Consider the following 20949-nt stretch of genomic DNA (forward strand, 5'->3'; position numbering starts at 1 on the left):
ATTTAAAGCTTAATTTTCTCTCTGGATAAATGGGAGCATATTATTTCTGCTGCCAACTCTATAGGTTAATTTAACCTCTGTTCTGCTTTTGTCTCACCTGTGCTTTAGCCATCATGACCAAACAAAATAAACCAGATGAGCACCACTCTGTATATCTGCATGCTTAGTTTACTTTCAGCATCACATGTGCAGTCTTAGAAGCATCGATTCATTCTTGTCATACAAAAATTACATTCACTGGCTGAGAGGTTTATTTCTGAAAGTTCTGCTGTTACAAGAAGCTTTTGCTAATATTTTCTTACTACCACAATCTTAAATATAGGTGCTGAAGAGGCATACAGGAAATACTGTATATTCCGTGTATTGCATCCATGGATTATATCTGAGAAAGCAGAAGGTTTATTTCCCTAGAAATGTGGGTTGGATTCCTGTTGGGGTGGAGATGCAGAGCAAGGTGCAAGTCTGTTAGCAGATTACCAATTAGCACCTCCAGCCCCTTGCCCCCACTTGGGTTATTAGGGAGCTAATGGGTGTGGAGGGAGGATTGCCTAAGGTTTCTTATAGCTTTGGAGCCCAGGCCTCTGCTACATCATTTGTATGCCTGTTGCCAGACTAGCCCTAGGAGATGCTGGTGAAGAGCCCATGCTCTGTGAGGAGAGGTTAAGTGCCTGACCACTAGCCTTGCTGCCCCTAGGGTCTCTGAGAAAGGCCTGGGGCTCTGCAGCAAAGAGACTTCAGATTGTCTTCCCTTTCTAATCAACTCATGAAGAAGAAAGAGAGGGTGCACTAATGGAGCAGGTGAGAGACACAAAGGCTACTTCTGTAGTAGTGCTTGTCTGATCTGCAGAGAACACTACATGTCACCTACAGAGCAACACAGCCGGATGATGAGCTCAAGTCTGCTTTGCAAGGGGTGAGCTTGCATTATGCTTTTCAGGTAAGATGCACATGTTTTTGAAAAGTATTTTTTGTATTACCTAGGCATTCTTATAAGCACCAAGAATTTGGTGTCAAAGCTCTTCCAACCTGGTTTATTCTGTTCTGTCTGTAGGACTGTTATGTTTGCAAGCATTTCCTTTCTTACCTGCCACTTCCTCAAAAAAACCCTCAATGGTTTCTGATGACCAGCATTCCTACTTACATCAGAAGTAATTTTGTCAAGTTGTTGAAATGCAAAGCTTGTCAAGTGCATGCAGGTCTTTAAGCACTTCAGTATCCCACACTATCCCCAAAGAGTTAAGAATTTGTTTGGAAGTTTAATTCAACCAAAGGAACGCTTAACAGTTACTAAACTTACAGTACTGTGATAGATTCTTTGCCTGTCACTACAATACCTGACGTTTGTTAGATTAATTGCTAGAGTGATGCTTTTTTTTACTCAACTGTGAACAGAAAAGAAAGAAATTCTACTTCGTTATTAGTAAAGGGAAGTAATGCTTCAGCTAACCTGTTGCAATGTTCTTCCTCCTCTGACACCTTTCTTTCCTGACTGCCCATAAAAGGGATCTCAATTTGAACAGTAGACATCCTGGAGTCAGTAATTTGGTAATCCCAGGAGTCCATAATAATCCAACATGGCCTGTTAACTGGGAGTGGATTGAAATAGCTTTCATACAGAATCTGAACTCATGGCCATAAGAGGGATTGTTGTTTAGGAATATCAGAATTTCAGGTATAGAATCTAAAACTGCAAACTGGCTCCTTTGAGATGGCTTTTGCCAGCCCTGGCTGAAGCTTTTAGAAAGCAGTTTTTAATAAAAACTTGCTGGCAATATGGTTTTGAAAAAGCAAGATCTTGTTTTCACTACTCTGTTTCATTCTTCACAGTTCCTTAACAATTTTCATAACACTCTTCTGGTTTTTCTTATCTGCATTGTCATGGCTGTTTGCTGCAGTGATTGAGTTTTTCTACCTGTCAGAAATATGTCAAGACAATGTGAAGACAGTGTCAAGGCAGATATAGAAGGGTAAAGGTGTGAAGGAGAGAAAGAGAAAAGAGCTGTCAGTACTCTGAGTGCTCTGCAGAGAAAATATTGCAAAACCATTGTCATCATGCACTGAGTGAGAGAGAGAGAGAATAGAGTGGAAGTAGTTAAGTTACTGTACTATGAACATGTCTGGATGACAACTTGGAGTTAAAGATGGACTGAGAAAAGCAGTGTGCAAGGATGCCTTTTCTCCCTGATTCCGGGCTTATATTATCTTCTAGAGCATGTTCCAGTCCCTGTTACCCATCATTAGGGCACCAATCTAACATGCAAATTTGTGACAAGTATACCTTTGAGGAAGTCAAAGAACAGGGAGTCAAAAAATGTTTTGTTTTTGTTTGTTTGTTTTTCTGTTTCTAAACACCATGCCTCAGCATGGAAAGATATTCCATTGCCACCACCTACAAGATGGTAGCACTCTTCCCACTTGACATAATTCCATAATACTTTCTTGGGTATCATGAGCCATGACCTCTGTTGGTAGCACAGCATGATCGTGGTAACAATCCACAGTGTGATCTAATTGCATTCACAGAATCACAGAGCTGTCAGGATTGGAAGGGCCCTCAAGGATCATCTAGTTCCAACCCCCCTGCCATGGACAGGGGCACCTCACACTAGATCAGGTTGCTCACAGCCACATCCAGCCTGGCCTTAAAAACCTCCAGGGATGGGGCTTCCACCACCTCCCTGGGCAACCTGTTCCAGTGTCTCACCACCTTCATGGTGAAGAACTTCTTCCTAACATCCAATCTGAATCTACCCACCTCTATTTTTTTCAGAGTTCAGCACTGTGAGGTGCTCAGTATCCTGCTCCCATGGTGGCATAGAATTAAGGCACATATTTCAGCCCCACAGTGTACTTTTTTTTTCCCCCTGAAATGCCGTTGAAAAGGAGGCATTTAAAGGAAAGATGTGTAGCTCATATGAGGCTAAACTGTGGCACCACAGCTCTGTTTGGTATCACATCTTCTCTACCAAAGGCTTGTGCAGTGAGGTGTTCCCTTTAGAGCAGTCTTCAGGATTTAAAATGAAGCCCTGGTCTTGCAGCAAGTCTGTGTATTTGCTCTTTGTGCACATGTGCTGTGCTTTCCTCTTCAGCTTTAGAGATGGGGAGAATAAAGGGGCTTCTTGATATTTCTGCCTCATTTCTGAAGCATGATAATTGAAAATAAAAGGGTTGAGATGGAAATTCATCAATATCTTTGAAATTCTGGAACAGTAAAATCCCAACAGTTAGTGACTTCTAAATGCCTTTAGAAATCCCACTGAAGAGGTTTAAGGAAAAAATAACTTCTAAATAGTTTCCAGGGAATAATGTGCCATAAACTCCTCATCACACTTCAGCAGTAGTATTTTCAGACATAAGAATTAGGTGCTAACTATTTTAAATTGAAAAGGCTAAGGATTTTCTATATATTGCATTTATGTATTTACTATCATGCATTGTAATGGGAACAGTTGAATAGTTAAGACATCTTACTTGCTGTCTATGGAATGACAAAAAACAAGTATAAAAATGCTTCGTGTTCTTTTGTTATCCTGTTCCTCTATTATGTCTATTTGCAATTCATGACAGCCTTGAATTTAAAAGCATTTGTTGTAGTTTGAGTTGGGTGCCCCCCTGGTGCATTCACTTCCTGTGTCCAGAAGTCCAGCCCAGAGGGATGGACACAGGAAATTGTGTATTCCCTACCATAATTCTTTGCACCACTATAAGATCCAGTGCGGAGTCTGGCACTTCCTCTTTCCTTCCCTCTCCGAGACTTGGTAACTGGGGGAGAGATCTCCCGGCCATGGGCCTGATTGGGCCCAAGGCCACAGGGGGATGGGCAGTCTCAGGCCTGGCCAGCTGAGACTAGCCCAGCAGAGGGAGGGGGAAGAAGGAGCCCTGGGGGTTTTGCATGCACCCTCAGGTGGGGATGGGATCTTTCTTTGTCACTGCGCTTTGGGTTTTCTGTAACATTCACTGCTTTCTATTTAAACTTTCATCACTTTTGCAATCCGTTTGCCTGAGTCGTTATTTCTGCCTGTGGTGGGGAGGGGACCTGCCCCAACCCATTACATTTTTGGCGCCCAACGTGGGGCCAACTGCAGCTCGGATTGCAAAAGATGGAGAGTTTAAATTTAGTTCTGGGCGTCGGCTTGGGTTTGGAAAGTTGGGGCTCAGGTTTTGTGTTACCGGGGCGACTGTGTGAACTCCTGTGGGCTGCAGAAGGATAGCTGGTGCGTAGCTGATGGCATGGAAGTCCCTCCTGTTGTTTGGGAACAGCGAGGGGTGGTTCTTTCTGTGACTTTCTGCCCAGGGTAGCTTAAGAATGCTCGAGTAGCCTAAGAAGGCGAGACCTGCCTTCTCCTCGTTCTCTGCGGAGCGGCGGGGAGCGGAGGAGGGGCAGCGGCAAGCAGAGTGTGGTCGGCCCGCGGCCGCTGCGGGGAGCGGACACCCGCGGCGAGCGGGCAAGCGACTGCTGGAGGTGACTCGGACTCTGCATCGCGGCGACAGAGACGGCGGGGGCCGGGCCGGGCCGCATTCAAGCGGCGGCGGCGGCACCGCCCGAGCCGGGCTGCGTTCAGGCGGCGGCGGCAGCTGTAAATCTTTCCCTGGTGTTTTCGGACGTGTTCCGAAAATGGCGCCGAGCACCTGGCTCCGCCTCCCTGCTTCTTCAGCGGGCTGTGGCGCAGCTCCTCCCTCCTCCGGGGGGGGAGGTTGTGCAGCCGGATGCTGTCCTGCCTCGGTACGCGAGCGCCCAGCCGGGGGGTGCGGAGTGCCTCTGACATGCATCCGTGTAGCTTTGGTCCACGTGAAAGCGGTTGGCTGCGGCACCCTGGATGGATTGAAAAAGGCAGTCGTGGAGCCGGATTGTTCCGACTGGCCTGCCCCAGGGGTGGAGAATTTGCCGCTGAATAGGAGAGTAAAGGCTTGGCTGAGAAGTTGTGAGGTATTTCCAGGTGACCAGGATGTCCCAAGGAGTCCACAAGGAATTCACACTGCAGGAGAAGGACTGCGTCGCTGGGAGGTTCCATCACATGAGGAAGAACAACTGGAATGGACTGATGCTTGAGCCTGAATGAGAGACTGTTTGAGTGGACGCCCAGATGAAGATATGGACTCCGCCGGACATGTCATCAGAAGTTTTCTGATCTGATGATGTGTTTGGGTGCAAGGATTATGGTATGAAATACAGGGGTGGCATGTTGTAGTTTGAGTTGGGTGCCCCCCTGGTGCATTCACTTCCTGTGTCCAGAAGTCCAGCCCAGAGGGATGGACACAGGAAATTGTGTATTCCCTACCATAATTCTTTGCACCACTATAAGATCCAGTGCGGAGTCTGGCACTTCCTCTTTCCTTCCCTCTCCGAGACTTGGTAACTGGGGGAGAGATCTCCCGGCCATGGGCCTGATTGGGCCCAAGGCCACAGGGGGATGGGCAGTCTCAGGCCTGGCCAGCTGAGACTAGCCCAGCAGAGGGAGGGGGAAGAAGGAGCCCTGGGGGTTTTGCATGCACCCTCAGGTGGGGATGGGATCTTTCTTTGTCACTGCGCTTTGGGTTTTCTGTAACATTCACTGCTTTCTATTTAAACTTTCATCACTTTTGCAATCCGTTTGCCTGAGTCGTTATTTCTGCCTGTGGTGGGGAGGGGACCTGCCCCAACCCATTACAGCATTAAACCTGGGTGATATTTTCAGATGAACTGCAAGCTTTATCCATAGCTGCAGAAGCAGTGGACTAAGTAAGCTGTTTAAACTGACTATAGTCTGTTATATATTGCTGAAGGCTGACTTTTTCCCTTTGCCCAGTTAAGTTTTGTTAACCTGAAAATGTTCTGCCATTTTGAATCTTGCAGCAGTTGGAGAAGAGTATGTTCCTTGCCTGGGGCTCAGATGCCTCCTCCCATTAGCATTCACACCTCAGCCATCGTGTGCTTCTAGTAATCACTTAATCTTACCAATCCTTACAAAAGAAAGCCTACAGGATGGCAAGGCAGTGACTATAGAGAGTATTGATCCCTTCACAAAAGGAGGCTAACAGTTATCGAATAAAATAGTCCTTACAGTTATCAATGGAAGTCACAGATGCAAGGACTATCTACGTTTGAACAAACACTTAATTGTTGTATCTTTTAAAAAAAATAAAAAACAAAAATAGTTGCCATAATGTGGATCTCTGAGGCTTCACAAAAATCTGCAAAAGTATGCGTGTCCCCTCCCCTGACTATACAGATCTTCATATGAGGGACCTGGGTTTGTTTAGCCTGGAGAAGAGGAGGTTCAGGGGAGACCTTATTGCTGTCTACAGCTACCTGAAGGGAGGTTGTAGCCAGGAGGGGGTTGGTCTCTTTTCCCAGGCAACCAGCACCAGACCAAGAGGACACAGTCTCGAGCTGTGCCAGGGGAGGTTTAGGCTGGATGTTAGGAAGAAGTTCTTCACAGAAGGAGTGATTGGCCTTTGGAATGGGCTGCCCAGGGAGGTGGTGGGGTCAGCATCCCTGGAGGTGTTTAAGACCAGACAGATGAGGCACTTAGTGCCATGGTCTAGTTAATTAGATAGAGTTGGGTGATTGGTTAGACTTGATAATCTTGGAGGTCTCTTCCAACCTGGTTTATCTTGTGATTCTGGGGTATGTGTGTATAACACATGAAGTGAGAAACACAAGGTCTAAATACAAGGCTGTGAACTGGAGGATCATATGGGTGGTATTCTCAGCTCCCCAACTGCAAGCTAGGTATGCATCTTGCCCTTCTCCAGCTCAGTGTTCTAAGCTGCAAAGCTGTGATGATGGCTACTGGCAGGCAACAAGGTTCCATCTGCTTATGTTTTGTAACACATGCAGTGCACCTCAGGAAGAGAAAGCTGAAAGTATTTTGATGGGGAAAAAAAATTCTCTGCGCATTTGCAAGGAAGAGAAAGAATCCAAAAGATGCCTATTCCTCCACACTTGCATGACTCTGTTGGCCTTGGGTGTGATCATAGCTCTAATGATAACTTTAAAGTCAGTAGAAGTCTTTGAAAGCATCTGAACTGATGTCTAAACTTAAACTCAATGTGTAAGTGCAAGGAAGAAAAGTGAGTTTTACAAGGTGAAATGCTGGACTGACCTTGAACATGAAAGCAAAGCCCTCGCTATTAGCAGAGAAAAAATGTTAGATTCCAGGACTTCACTTGAGAAGCAGAACTAATTAGAGAAGATTAACAGAAATGAGGCATGTAATAGCTGGAATAGGGCATGACTGCAGTATGAAAGGCAGAATCCCTGGACCTTTCACTGAGGTCAAGATCTTAAAAATCACTAGAATCTTTTTAAAGGCAAGTGACAAGTTTTGCAGATGTTCCTGAGGCAGCTGAACATTCATTGCAACATTCAACCTCTGCTCTGCACCTAGGAGCTTCCCCTCTGATAAGCCTGTTTGCAGCCTTGATGTCAGAATACATTTCTGAGCACAGGGTCTTATTCAGGTCCGTGTTCACATTCCTACTGCTCTGCAGGGTGTCCTGAAGAGATAGTCACCAAGTCTGCACTAGAGTGAGAGTACAGTGAAGACTTCAGTGGGGTTTTATTATGATTTTTTTTTTTTTCAATGAAGATAGTAATGGATTTTTCAGTACTGTTTGTTTGTTTAGTTTTTGTTTTCAAATGGAGTCTGAAATGCACTTTGCAGTCTTTTCCCTCATACTTTCCACTTCCCAATTTTTCCTGTCACTAGCCAACTTCCCACAAACTCTAAAAGTCTTTTTATTACTGAACGGTAATAAAAGTTTGAGAATTGGTTGGGCAGCACTTCTGATATACTCCCTGAAGTGACTGCTTTACCAGCACTGTGGTAATGGTCTCAGCCTATACCCAAAGTGGTTCACATGGAATAGATAGAGTTGGAAAGGACTTCTGGAGATCATTTAGTCCAGCTGTGATGGGTTGAAATTACTCCCCAACATAAAATTGCCAGACCACCTCAGTTGAAAGCGAATGAAGCTGTATTTACAGGCAAAACTACAATCTAGAAATATGGAATGCAATGAATATGTACAAAATAGACAATATTTACAATTTATAAACAACACAAGAACCCCGCCTGGACAAAACTGGGGGGTTACCAACAGCTTCCCCCCTCCTTGCTCCCTTTCCTCCCCCTGACCATGGTAAAGAGAAGAGCAGAGAGTTGCTGTTAGTACTTAGCCACAACAAAGAAACCCAACCAAGGTCAGCAAGCCAGCAGAAGCACCAGCTAGTATCTGCTAGAGCGAAGAAGTTGAAAAGGGCAAAAGTTAGTTCACGCAACCAACTTTATATTAGTTTTCAGACCAGTGGGATTATTTAGACCTTATCATTATTTTCCCTTTTACATCCAATGGTAATTTATTTACATTCTACTACTTTTCTACTCAAGATTTGTGGAAAAATTTTCCAAGGCACAGCCTAAAACTGCCACACTGACCCACTTAAAACTGCATGAACTAGGGTGGAAATCTCAGCACTTACAGCATGTCTACTTCTTAGAACTTTCCTTAATGATTTCATTAAAATCCCTTACTTTCAGGAAGCTAAGTTTACTGTAAGCATGCATACCCACATTCTTGTGGTAAGTGGAAGTGCTGGTGCTCATCAGTGATTGCAGAAAAGCAGCAGTCACCCATGAAAACCCAGGCTGAATCACAGTCATGGCATAAAAGATGTACAGGTTGAAAAGAAGACAGAAAAATCAGTCTGCCAGCTCTCTGGATGTTTGCAGCAATGTTCATACAAGTAAGCAAAAGATTCCTCTGTCTGTAGAAAAGTTGACACAGCATGTCTGAAACTGAGGCACAACTAAACAACACTGGCAAGTTGTTGCCTGCGTTTCCTCTAGAACAAAGTTCCTGTGCTAGCCTGAAGAAATAATGTAATTCAGGATCCAAACACATTTCTGATTGATACTTATCTGTTATCCAAAAATCCCTGTAAAGTGTAACAAAAATCTCCACTTGGCCCTTAGTAGTAATGAACAATGCAGTTCCCTCACAGTTTAATTTAAGAGATGGAATGTGATGAGCAGAAGTCATTATTGCTGGCCAGTCAAAGTCTTTCATTAGGATAAAAGAACATCTCAGGTATGTCAAAATGTGTAATTCTCCGGCTGCTTCAAAAGAAACCACTCTTGATTATAACCACAAACTTCCTGGTTACATAAAACATGCTGGTCCTGACTAGACATAGCACAGTAGCATCTTAGAATCACAGAATTGTCAGGATTGGAAGGGACCTCAAGGATCATCCACTGCCAACCCCCCTTGCCATGGGCAGGGACACCTCAAACTAGAGCAGGTTGCTCAGAGCCACATCCAGCCTGGCCTTAAAAACTTCCAGGGATGAGGCTTCCACCACCTCCCTGGGCAACCTGTTCCAGTGTCACATGACCTGCATGGTGAAGAACTTCTTCCTAACATCCAATCTGAATCTACCCATTTCCATTTTTGCTCCATTCCCCTTAGTCTTATTACTACCTAACATCCTAAAAAGTTCCTCACCAGCTTTCTTGTAGCCCCCTTCAGACACTGGAAGGCCACAATAAGGTCTCCTTGGAGCCTTCCTCTCTTCAGACTGAAGAGTCCTAACTCTCTTAGTCTGTCCTCATAAGAGAGGTGCTCCAGCCTTCTGATCATCCTCATGGCCCTTCTCTGGACATGTTCCAGCACCTCCATAGCCGCCTTTAATATCGTCATTGACAAAAGTGGACTTACCAAGTTATACTAGAATAAATGAAACTGAAATCAGCTCTGCTGAATGACAGCGGATATTAGTAGTAACTATAACGTGTATATTACTGCAGCAAAACCTTTGTCAGCTTGGAGACAGGGATACAGAAGATCCAGTGTAAACTGCTTTCCTCAGTCACTGGGCACTTTGAGTGCTCACAAAGATCTGTGGAAACAGAAAGTGTCCACATGAATCTATGAAATGATTGGCACTTCCCCAAAGAAAAATGCAGTGCCTGAAGGAGTGCTTATGTTTTTTTAGGTTACAGTAGAAGTGATGTAGTAGAAGTAGATTGTGTTTGTTCTACTGTGTTGGCAGAATTGAATCTTCTTCCTTTCTTCTTGCTATCACTCCTCAGATCACTAGGTCAGTCTGTTTGACAGGAAGATTTTTATGTAGTTTCTTTGAAGGTATTCAAAGGCACTGGAGCCAGTGCAGAGGAGGACAATAAAGCTGGTGAAGGGCCTGGAGAATAAATCTTATGAGAGACTGAGGGAGCTGGGGCTGTTTAGTTTAGAAAAGAGGAGGGTGAGGGGAGACCTCATTGCTCTCTGTAACTACCTGAAAGGACATTGTGAAGAGGCTGGCACTGGTCTCTTCTCACAGGTAATTAGTGATAGCTTGAGGCTATTTCCTCTTGTTCTACAACTGGGTAGGTTTAGACTGCACATTAGGGAGAATTTTTTCCCAGCAAGAGTGGTCAGGCATTGGAATGTGCTGCCCAGGGAGATGGTTGAGTCACCAACCTTGGATGTGTTTAAAGGTGGTTTGGATGTGGTGCTTGGGGATGTGGTTTAGGGGTGAACTTTGTAGAGTAGGCTTATCAGTTGGACTTGGTGATCCTGAGGGTCTTTTCCAACCTGAATGTTTCTGTGATTCAGTGCAAATCCTTTCTTCTGTTTAATCCCGTGAAGGTTTTTGCTCCAACCACCTCTCAGTCTTGCCACTTGGCTACCATGGACAGTGGTGGAAGTTCTGAGTTGCCTATGTGTTCTTCAGGAAATCAGATGTTCTTTGGAAACAGCCTTTTGAATGTGAAAATGGACATTGATTTTAGTCATTTCAGGGTTTTTTGCACTATTCCTTGAGCTCCAAAATGGGTAGACATCAGACTAAATTGAATCAGGCATTCAAGACATACTGAAGAGAGAACAGACCAGATAGTTCTTGTGATTTCAGGCAGAGGGTGTTTTTACACAGACTGAGAGGGTTGCAAAATATTCAGTGCCATTAGTAGTGAGTAAAGAATTACGAATATCAGCTATGTCTAATGTGAGAGAAGGGATGGATTTAGCTAGAAATTCTGAATTGGTGAATACCACAAAGTGTTGGCCACTTTTTTTTTTTTTTTCAGTTGCATTGTAGAGGCACTTAATTGCATTCTGCTGTCATGATATATGCTGCTCAAAATACATATACAGATAGTGATCAAAGAGGCTTGGATAATCATTCCCACAAACTCTTTTTTCCCCCCTATTTCCTATATTTTAAGATAGTATTGAAGTGATGCTTTACTTCCACCATTCTTTTAACTTCTGGTCTTTATATTGAACAAAGTCAGGAAGAACATACAAGGGCCTTACACCTTTTCACCCCATTCAATAGCTCTTATGTAATCTCTGTTTTCTCAGTGTCATTACCTGGTGGCTAAAGAATATTTCTTTTTGTCACGCAGCCTCTGTTTGCTTGCCTTACAAGATTGCTGCCTTCTCTCTCTGTACATTATCCATGAGGCTAACAAAGGGAGGAAGGGGCTTCTGGAGAACAGCAGGTACAGTAAGGACTTTTTTACACTGTGTCAGACCTCAGCAGTGGTTTTGCACTACTTGCAGCTCTTGGAGTCATCAGACTCAAAGGTGAACTTCATACCATGTGGCTGCATCTTGGCCATTGCCATCAGATTGCATCTCATGTGGACTACAATTCACATCTCCAGAACTCTTTATGTAATTCCCAGATCCAGTTTAGTCTCTCACCCTACCAAAATGGGATCACCAGCAGATTGCTGTGATATATTCAACACTGCCTGTTTGCATTTAAGAGAGACAGCCTGGAAAGATGCCTGTATAAATACCAAGGTATAGGCAGATGGGTGCAGACAGAACTCCTTTTGGTGTGCTTTGAACCTGTTCTAATCCAGGTGCCATTCAGCCATTCTTGCACAGCAGAGTGCCTGATCTAACATGCTCTGCTTCTCAGCATGGTGCTAACACAGCTAAACCATTTCTGCACCAGAGGTGGCTGATCTCCAGGCAGCAGGAAGGCAGTATGTGAGGCTCAGGGGCTCTCTTTCCAGTTGCTAGGAGGCTGGTGAGTTATACAGCAGGCTTTTTGCTGGTAATGGGGCCTGATCTCTTCTTTCAGCTGTGTGGACACTTGACTCTATTCAGAATCATGAATGATTAGTCAATCATGAATGATTAGTCATAGCAGTAGCAGTACCACAGCTGCTTTTTAAGTACCTACAAATTGCCGCAAAGCTTAGCAAAGCACACCTGAAGTTATTGTTGTATACAGATGTCTTTTCCAGACTAGATTATTACAGTGAGAGTTTTGGATTTCCTGCCATGAGTGAACCGTCAGGGCAAGCTGCTTAAACTGCAGTTGCTTGGATCATTCGATCCAATGACTGTCTATCCTTCTCAATCCTTGCTTTGGCTTCCTGTCAAAGTCTTTTGCTCACACTTAATGAAAGAAAGAAGTGCATCGCATTCCAATTCAGAGGTAGGACCCGCCTTGCAGAATGACAAGCTGATGAAGTGCTCTGTACAACCTGTTCCTGTTTTGTCCAAGGAGGGCAAAACAGGAACTGTCAAGGGAAGAGTGTGACCAGTGTATGCTGCCTTTCATAGACTCCTATAATTCCGCTGGCAGGCTGAATGTGAATCACAGCAGCTCTGGGTTTAAGTGCTTTAGAGGGCAGTTGGCCTTTGGTAGTCCCACAATATGAGAGCATAGCAGTACCTCTAGAAACTGCCAGCAAAGGAAACATCAGCTCATTGCACCCGTGGCTGAACACTTAGATTGGGATAAAGAGCTTGGTTTGTTTACCCACAATCTGGAGCTCAGTCACTGTGACTGAATGCACTTTGGAAGAATGCATCCTGTCTGAAGATTCCCTGAATAATGCAATTAAAGCTTTGTTGTCTATCTCATTATTCATGGAAAAGTTAAGGGAACAGGATTCCAGTAAGCTCAGCCTTGGGCAGCCAAGCAAGAACAGTAAAAAGAAGCAAGGAGTTCCATACACACACACCCTCCCACCACCCCCTAAGCATTCACCCAGGCCACAATTATTCAAGCACAGCACTTCATAGCACAGAAGGATGCACCAGGCAAGAGCCCTGACTCTTAGTTGTTGGAGTGGGGACACTTCATGTAACGGATTAGCAGCCCCTGCCTCTTTTCTACCCACAGAAATACTTTGCCCTAGAAATATTCTGATTTCTGCCTGCACTGATAAAGATTTCAGGCAGGCAGAAGCTGCCTTAAACCGTGAAGTTTAAGCAGCAACTGCAGCCTCGAGAGGAACTTGTTTTGCTCAGCCTGGAGGGAGTCCTTTGCGTGGTGTGTGTCACCACGTGTCAGGCTGCCTGCAGAGAAGCCTTGTCAATTGGAGTATTTGTCAAAAGATGGAAGCAATTTTCTGTTGACCCATTTTAAGGGTGAATAAAATATAATCAATACTAAGCAAACATAAGAATTTAATTGCAAAAAGGTTTTCTCTGGATTGGGGTAGGGTTTTTTTTTTTGCTGTGTACTTGTGTGAGAAGGCTTTCATACGTTATGGCACTGTGAATAGCTGAGAAAACAGGACAGTGCAGTGAGAACTAATGAAACATGTCAGTCTCTAAACCAAACAAATTAATCTGCAATACCAATCTAGAAAATAATATGTAGCATTTATTCACTTGCTGCCTGCTGTCTTTGACTCTAGATGAGTCAATTAGGTTTAAAAACTTTCCTTGGAAAATGTAAATATCAGAACTTCTTTTGTCTTTTTGGGGGGGGAGGGGAGGAGGGTTGAGGGGGCACCACAAAGAGCAAAGGGAATCTAGAGATTGAGGCAGTGTCTCAATGATTTTTCTTAATGCTGAGATGTGAATTATGAAAAAATAACAAACCACCTAAGAGCAGAAGTATCCTTGAGAGGTCTTTGGCAACCCCCTGTAGGTAGGATCAAAGGCCCCTGGCTTGGTGTTTCACTAACTTATTTATTAGAGGGAATGCACTGAATGTCAGGAGTCAAGGAAAGTGGCTTAATGCACATCTTTCATTGCATGGTAGCTGGCAGGAAACATATATATAGATAGACAAATAGATAGATGTGTGTGTATATATATATATATTTAAACCTTAGTGTTTTATTTTTATGACAACAAAAACTTGTTTATAAAATGTTGAACTTCTTTTAGATGAAGGTTCAGAGTGAGGGGTCCTGGAACAATGTTAATTTGTTGTAGCATATTTAGAACAGCCACTTAAAACAGTTTCTTAGGACCTCCTGATGTTTGTTTTGGTGCAATAGGTTCCAGTCTTGCACTGCCTTTTTATATGGGTGAGAAGCTGCCCTCAGAATTTAGGCTTAGCAGGCAAACCATGGTTTTTATTCCTGTTCAGGTTGCTTGATTATGAAAATTTTTTATTACACTATAAATCATCCATTCATTAATGATATTTTCTTGCATTGTACTGCAAATATATCAAGTAGGCTCAGATTGCAAGTAAAAAGTGATTTGACTCCAAAATCTGGAAAGAGCACTACACAATCTCTAGCATGGGGATACTACCTATCTACGTTACAGTGAGCATCTCCAGTAGCTAGTGCTTATTTAAAGCATAGGGTAACAAAAAATTTAAAAGTTGGTACTTGATGTCTCAAAGAATGAGAGTAAACTGTTTTCTAACCAAGATTTAGGTAACAATTTTGTTATTGGTGTAACAGAGTTCAGGGCAGCCTTTGTTTTGTACAGCAGATAATCCTTAGCTGTGATACAGGAGGGAAAGGAGCCATCTGCTTGCTCACCCCAGGAGCTGTGCCTGAACTGCCCTGGTGCCTCAGTGTCACCATAGCCCTTGGGGCAAGTAGAGACCTGTGCTTCTCTGGCACTCCATCACCTGAGATCTTCACAGATCACCCTCAAGCTGGTGCTGACTGCCCTTCACCTGTGTGATGCTGGCTGTGAAACAGCGGTCTAGAAAATCTGACAGATATTTATCTAACTTGTTCATTAAAAAGGTTCTGATACAGAGATTTAATTATCCTTCAGTTAGGAAAGTTCACTCCAATCTTCCCTGCTGCATGTGGAATCTATTATTGTGCAGAGGCTGCCCTTCCAAAGGTCACAAGAAGCAACCAATTTCGTCGTCTTCCTTGATTGTCATTCTCTTTTGTGTAGGTAAGACTGTAATCATGTCCTCCTTCAGGCTTCTCATCCTGTGACCCTTTCTCACAGGGCACATCTTTTAAATGTCTTCCTAATCTTGCTGTCCCTTTCCAGCATTTTCCTAATTGCTTCGCTCACAGCAGCACTCAAAACTGGATGTAGCCAGTACTGAATAGTGGATTTATTACTCTCCTGTGTCTTATGCGTTATTTTCCTGTCACATACCAGTAAAGTATTTGCCTTTTCTCATAGCTTTTCAATAGGGAAGTGGCCAGTCAATGTGGCCATCAAGATTTGAGCAATCTCTAAACAGCACTTGGGTTTTGTTTGCTTTCTTTTCTTCAAGTTTCCCTCTGCAGAGAGGAAAATGTGTAGTGAGTTGCATGAGGACAAGACTCTATAGGTGCCCTAGGTTCATCAAAAGTAACACAAGGAGAAAAAAACCTGTGGATAAATATAAACTTTGAAAGGTTTATGCATATATTAAAACATTAGGTTTATATTCTCTGCTTGATTGACATGCTTCAACATTCCAGATCTTTGCTTTCTCCAGTACACTGCTGCTGATGCTACACAATATATCAATGTTTCAAGATTCATGCATGGTCTGTGCTGCTGGTTGAGCATCCTTTTGCCCAACCTCCTTTCTCTCCCATCAGACTCTTTCCTAATAGGTCATTAGTCACAAACAATACCTGCTTATAGAGACTGGGCAGTGTCTTTGCTACAGAACCTGCTGTTTCTTCCTCGACTGTGAACACATCATTCAGCATTTGATCCTGTATAGCCAAAATCAATGTCATTCAAAGGCTGCATTTTCAAAGTGTTGGCAGTTCCATTTTACAGAGCACACAACGGAGAGGTTGTCTGTAACCTGGTAGTCTTGCTCTGCTATTGAAATAGTAGGGGGTAGCACTTTAAGGAGGCCCTGTAAGAATTAGAATGGAAAGGCTCTAGAGTAGACGTGGTTGGGTTGTTCTTAATGTTGCTTTTATGCAAATGAAGCAATTTTTCAGAAGTTATTTCCTTGTTTAAAAATTATTGGCTTAAAACTTTACAATCTTAGGATTTGGCTTATTCCAGAGATGGAGATGTTAACCACATTATATATATATATATATATGAAAAGCAGGAGGTGGGGGGGGGGATCAGCACCCTTACAACTGGGTCAAGAAGCTGTTGCTTTAAACTCACTTAAGATGATGGCAAACAACTGACAGATACCTTTTTTAATTTATTATTTTTTTTTAAATTTTATTATAACACAGATGCAGTGTGTGACAGCTAGGACAGAGGGAAAGCTGCAGGGCTTCTGGTGCCTGTGCTCAAACGCTGCTGATTGCAGCTCTGACAGGCGCTGAACTCCACAATAGGCTAATGAGAATCTGCTCAAGTACCGAGTCTGCTATCACTCATTCAATGTGCATATTAATAATACTTTGCTGGGAAGCTACTTGCATCATTTGAGTGTGCATGAGGGATAAGCAGTATGAGCAAACCCACAAATCTCTTTATAAGTAGAGCTTTATTCCTAGCACAGTAATTAAGCAGTAATTAGAAGTTGTGTGAGTAATGGGAATAGCTGCAGAAAATGAAAAGATTCTGTCCATGGGGAAAAATTCCATAGTGTCAGCAATGTCACAAGGGTGCAAAAGGGGTGCAAGTAAAGCTCGGATATTTTGCTCACATTACAAACAACCCCATTTTTCATTTATGAACATTTGGAAGAAGTGTTATGGAGGAGATAGTAATTTTTTTCAGCTCTGCTGAAAGGTCATGAAGACATTAAAATGGAGAAAAATTAATTTGAAATCGGATTTTTTTTTTCCTACTGAATCTCTGGAAAAAGAAAAAGAAGATAGTTCTGCATTAGTGATAGATAACTGTAAATCTTTAGTTTAAACAAATGATTAAAAATTTTTGAACTTGCACTTGACCCAAGACAATGTCCATAATTAATACTCAAATGTAACTGTATTTATCACAGAATCAACAAGGTTGGAAAAGACCTCAACTATCATCAAGTCCAACCTGTCACCACAAACCTCATGCCTACTAGACCATGGCACCAAGTGCCACATCCAATCCCCTCTTGAACCCCTCCAGGGATGGTGACTCCACCACCACTCTGGACAGCCCATTCCAATGGCTAACAACTCCTTCTGTGAAGAACTTTCTCCTCACCTTGAGCCTAAACTTCCCCTGGCACAGCTCGAGACTGTGTCCTCTTGTTCTGGTGCTGGTTGCCTGGGAGAAGAGACCAACCCCCTCCTGGCTACAACCACCCTTCAGGTAGTTGTAGACAGCAATAAGGTCTCCCCTGAGCCTCCTCTTCTCCAGGCTAAACAATCTCAGCTCCCTCAGCCTCTCCTCATAGGGCTTGTGCCCGAGGTCTCATACCAGCCTCATTGCCCTTCTCTGGACATGTTCAAGAGTCTTAATGTCCTTCTTAAACTGAGGGGCCCAGAACTGGACACTACTCAAGGTGTGGCCTAACCAGTGCAGAGTACAAGGGCACAGTGACTTCCCTGCTCCTGCTGGCCACCATACTCTTGATGCAGGCTAGGATGCCATTGGCCTTCTTGGCCACCTTTCTTTCTTAAGAGTTATATGCAGTTTTAGGCAAAGCTTCAAACTCAGCAAAAATAATTGGTTTTGTGCAGTCTGACATCTTCATGTTTTGTGTTTTAGAGACTGTGAATTTAAAAAAAAAATTTAAAAAAAAGGGGGCAAAACAAAAAGAAGCAAACCCCAGGGAATTATTAAAAAGATATATACTACTCTATATGAGACTTGATCACCTACAGGTTGGAAGAAACATATATAGTTATGGGTAGCAATGGAAAGATAATTAGTATTTTTAATGAGCTTTAATTTCCACCAGAGAAAGAGGCACAAGATTTTTCTTTTAATTAATTTGTAGTTTCGTTGGTAAGCCAGGGTGGACAGGAAACCACCTGTGGAATATCTGCTTTGCAGAGCCCAGAGAGACATGTAATGCATGAATCTGGGGCTAGAGTCTAACAATTTGCCTACACCCTTCCATGGGCTGGCTGTGCTGTAGCATGATTGTGGTGATAATTTCTGCTGATACCGAGAAGACAAAATGTGAATTATGATAAACATTGCCTGCCAGCAAAGAAATCCTGGCCTAGGGTGGGTGTAGTCTCCACACCTTCACCCAGCAGCCCATCTTCACCTCAGATAGACGACAGCAGCAAATATCAGAACAACTTGATGGATGCTGTTGCCTTAAAGCAGGCCAGTGTACAAACAAGGAGGCATAAAGGATACTCCATCAGGCTCCTTTTTACTGTGACAAGAGAGAACTAAGTCCACAATCGTTTTGGAAATGTTACCTTGCAGGATGAAACTATCCATGTTCTTATCAAGTACACATATTTCTAACCATGCATATTTGTATTTGTACAGGTGTTGCATCTAGCAGCATCATGTAGCAGTTGGGGCTCCAGCAGACTAATTATGTATGGTCTGTCCAAAAGCATTTTAAGCAGGACATAAGTTTAGAATCCTTTGGGGGAAGACAAGTCCAGTAAACTGATTTTAAAAATACAATGGCACAAAATTACATAAACTTTTCCCTCTTTTCCATCCTGCACTGAGCAGAGATTACAAAGACAAAACTGTCTTCTTCATTTTAACTGAGGCTCCTTTCTTGTTTTGCACTCCAGCAATGCTTTCTTTGTGTGTGCTGTTTTTTAATGTGACCTTTTTAATTTCATAAGCACTTAACTTTTAATTCTCTTTCCCAAAGCTTGTATATTGTGGTCTAATTTCCCTGCCTCAAGTACAAATGAAATTTTCTTCACCAACATCATTCCTGTAACTTTCTTTTAATTGGGTAGCATACTCTGTCTCAGAGTCTTTTGGATTGTTCATCCTATAGTATAGAGACTAAAAACTGCTTTTTGAAAGTGAAAAATCCTGTTTCTCTCTCCTCTTCCTTTCCTTTATTTTTCCCCTCCCCTTTTTTCTTTTCCTGTTATGTCCTATTATGAGTCAATTTAGAAAGAACACTTTGGCTTCCCTGATTCACATCAGCATATCCACAAGGAAGACAAGTACTTGGATAAAACAATGTTTCTCTGACATTCTGTATTTTTTCCTGTATCTTAAAGTGTGCCTTGTTTGTTGTTTGGGTTTTTTTGTTGTTGTGGGTTTTTTTTTTCAGTGCTGGTTGATCCAACAGCATCTGTTTGCTTTTCAGTCTTTAATTTATGTTGGGCTGCAAACTGTCCAAGTAACAATTTGAGTGATGCAGCAACAGAAGGTGACCCAGATTACACAACACTGTACACTAATGCCAAGTCTTCTTGTTTAATGGCAGCTGCTCAAAGCTTTGTCTTACTGCTATTCACATTCAACAGACACAAATCAAACAGCCTCCTCAGACAGACACACATCCTCCCTGTCTTCATTTTAAACATGTTGGAAGGCTACTGCTTTTCATACACACATATCAGTCTCACCAGCTGAGGCCATTTAGCCTCCTTGGCTTGTATTTACTCTCAACCATCTGACACAATTATCAAGGAAACCCTTTGTAATATCCAATATTTTGCATGCTTCTGTTTATGTGGAAGTTTGCTGGCATATTTTCTTTATAAAGATAGTTGGACTTTTATACTTGCTCCTAATGGAGGTATTTAAACACCAAATATATCTCAGCTGTTTGACAACTGACCTCTTTAGAAATGGCAATTAAAAAAAGCATACATAACAAAGCAGTAAGTGCTACTAAAACATATGAACAGTTTAGCAAAGTATAAATTGGTCTAAGTTTTAGTGAGATAGCCTTAAATTTACTGGATGAGTGGTATCAAAATGCAGACTTTAAAATACAGGTGTAGCTAGAACATTCTATTGCTGTACTTTTAATATTTGAAGTAAAGCATTAAAAATGCTTTCATTTCTCATTTATTAAAAAAAAAAAAGAAAAAAAAATAAGGAAAGCTATCATACAACAAATTCATACAAGTTAGCTTCACGAACCAAATCTTTCTGGCATCTCCATCAAATTTTTTAAGCCTTCTGACAACACAAGTTTCCTGCTAGGAGTACATGTCTAGCCATCTACCCAGAGGACACGTCAGAACAATAAGTGCAAATCTTACTTTTAAAATGGATAAGCAGCAAAAAGCTGAGGTAGAAGATGAGTAGAGAGTTAATTCTTGAATGAGCCATATTCATCTTGATAGGACATTCTCTTCTGAGTTGTCTGTTGTCCAAAGGGCTGGTGCTGATTCTCACTGTTTTCTCCTCATCCCTGAAACTAAGGTAATACCCAAGGCACACAGTCCCCTACAAGGCATTTTTGCCTGTGCCCCTCATCAGTCCGTTCACTGCAAACCTACAGACTTTTATTCAAAGCCAGTTGTGCTTGTTAAGGTTTTAGTTCGGCAGGTCCGAGTGATCTTTCAAACCTGGTGCAGATTTGTCTGTGAGCTGGACTGGAGTCTTTCCCTTGTTTCCTGCTGCAGAACCGTGTTGTGAATGGTGTGCTCTGCCTGGCTGACACTGCACAGCAGAAAAGCCACAGCACTCAGTTAATCTTTCAAAATATATCCCTCATTACTTTTCACTAAGCCTCCATTACATCACACTCCTAATTCAGAGCATAAACACTTCATGCTTTCTTGCATAAAATCAGCGAACAAACTCCTTCTGCTTTCTGCATTTTCTGTATCCTACCTCATTAACACATGACATAAAAAGATGAAATGCCCACTCCCAGTCTTTTTTGCAGTTAGATATTAGCCTGTTCCTCAATCTTTTCTTGTTGTTGTTGTTATCGTTTACGTCAGATTTAAATGCTTTAGCCAT

The 20949-nt window shown here is 42.6% G+C and overlaps 1 protein-coding gene across 1 annotated transcript in view; it reads right to left on the reverse strand.

The window, feature by feature from the left end:
- The window catches only part of CRB1 (crumbs cell polarity complex component 1), a 112430-nt gene extending 91481 nt beyond the window's left edge, over window positions 1-20949 (reverse strand). The window contains exons 1-2 of the mRNA XM_054164962.1: window positions 20818-20949; window positions 20241-20427 (exon numbers count right to left, since the gene is read on the reverse strand). Of these exons, the coding sequence (XP_054020937.1) occupies window positions 20241-20427; window positions 20818-20949 (319 nt within the window). The remainder of the gene's footprint in view (window positions 1-20240; window positions 20428-20817) is intronic.

The sequence above is a fragment of the Dryobates pubescens genome, chromosome 11 (genome assembly GCF_014839835.1).
Source record: "Dryobates pubescens isolate bDryPub1 chromosome 11, bDryPub1.pri, whole genome shotgun sequence".
In the NCBI taxonomy this organism is placed as follows: Eukaryota; Metazoa; Chordata; class Aves; order Piciformes; family Picidae; genus Dryobates; species Dryobates pubescens.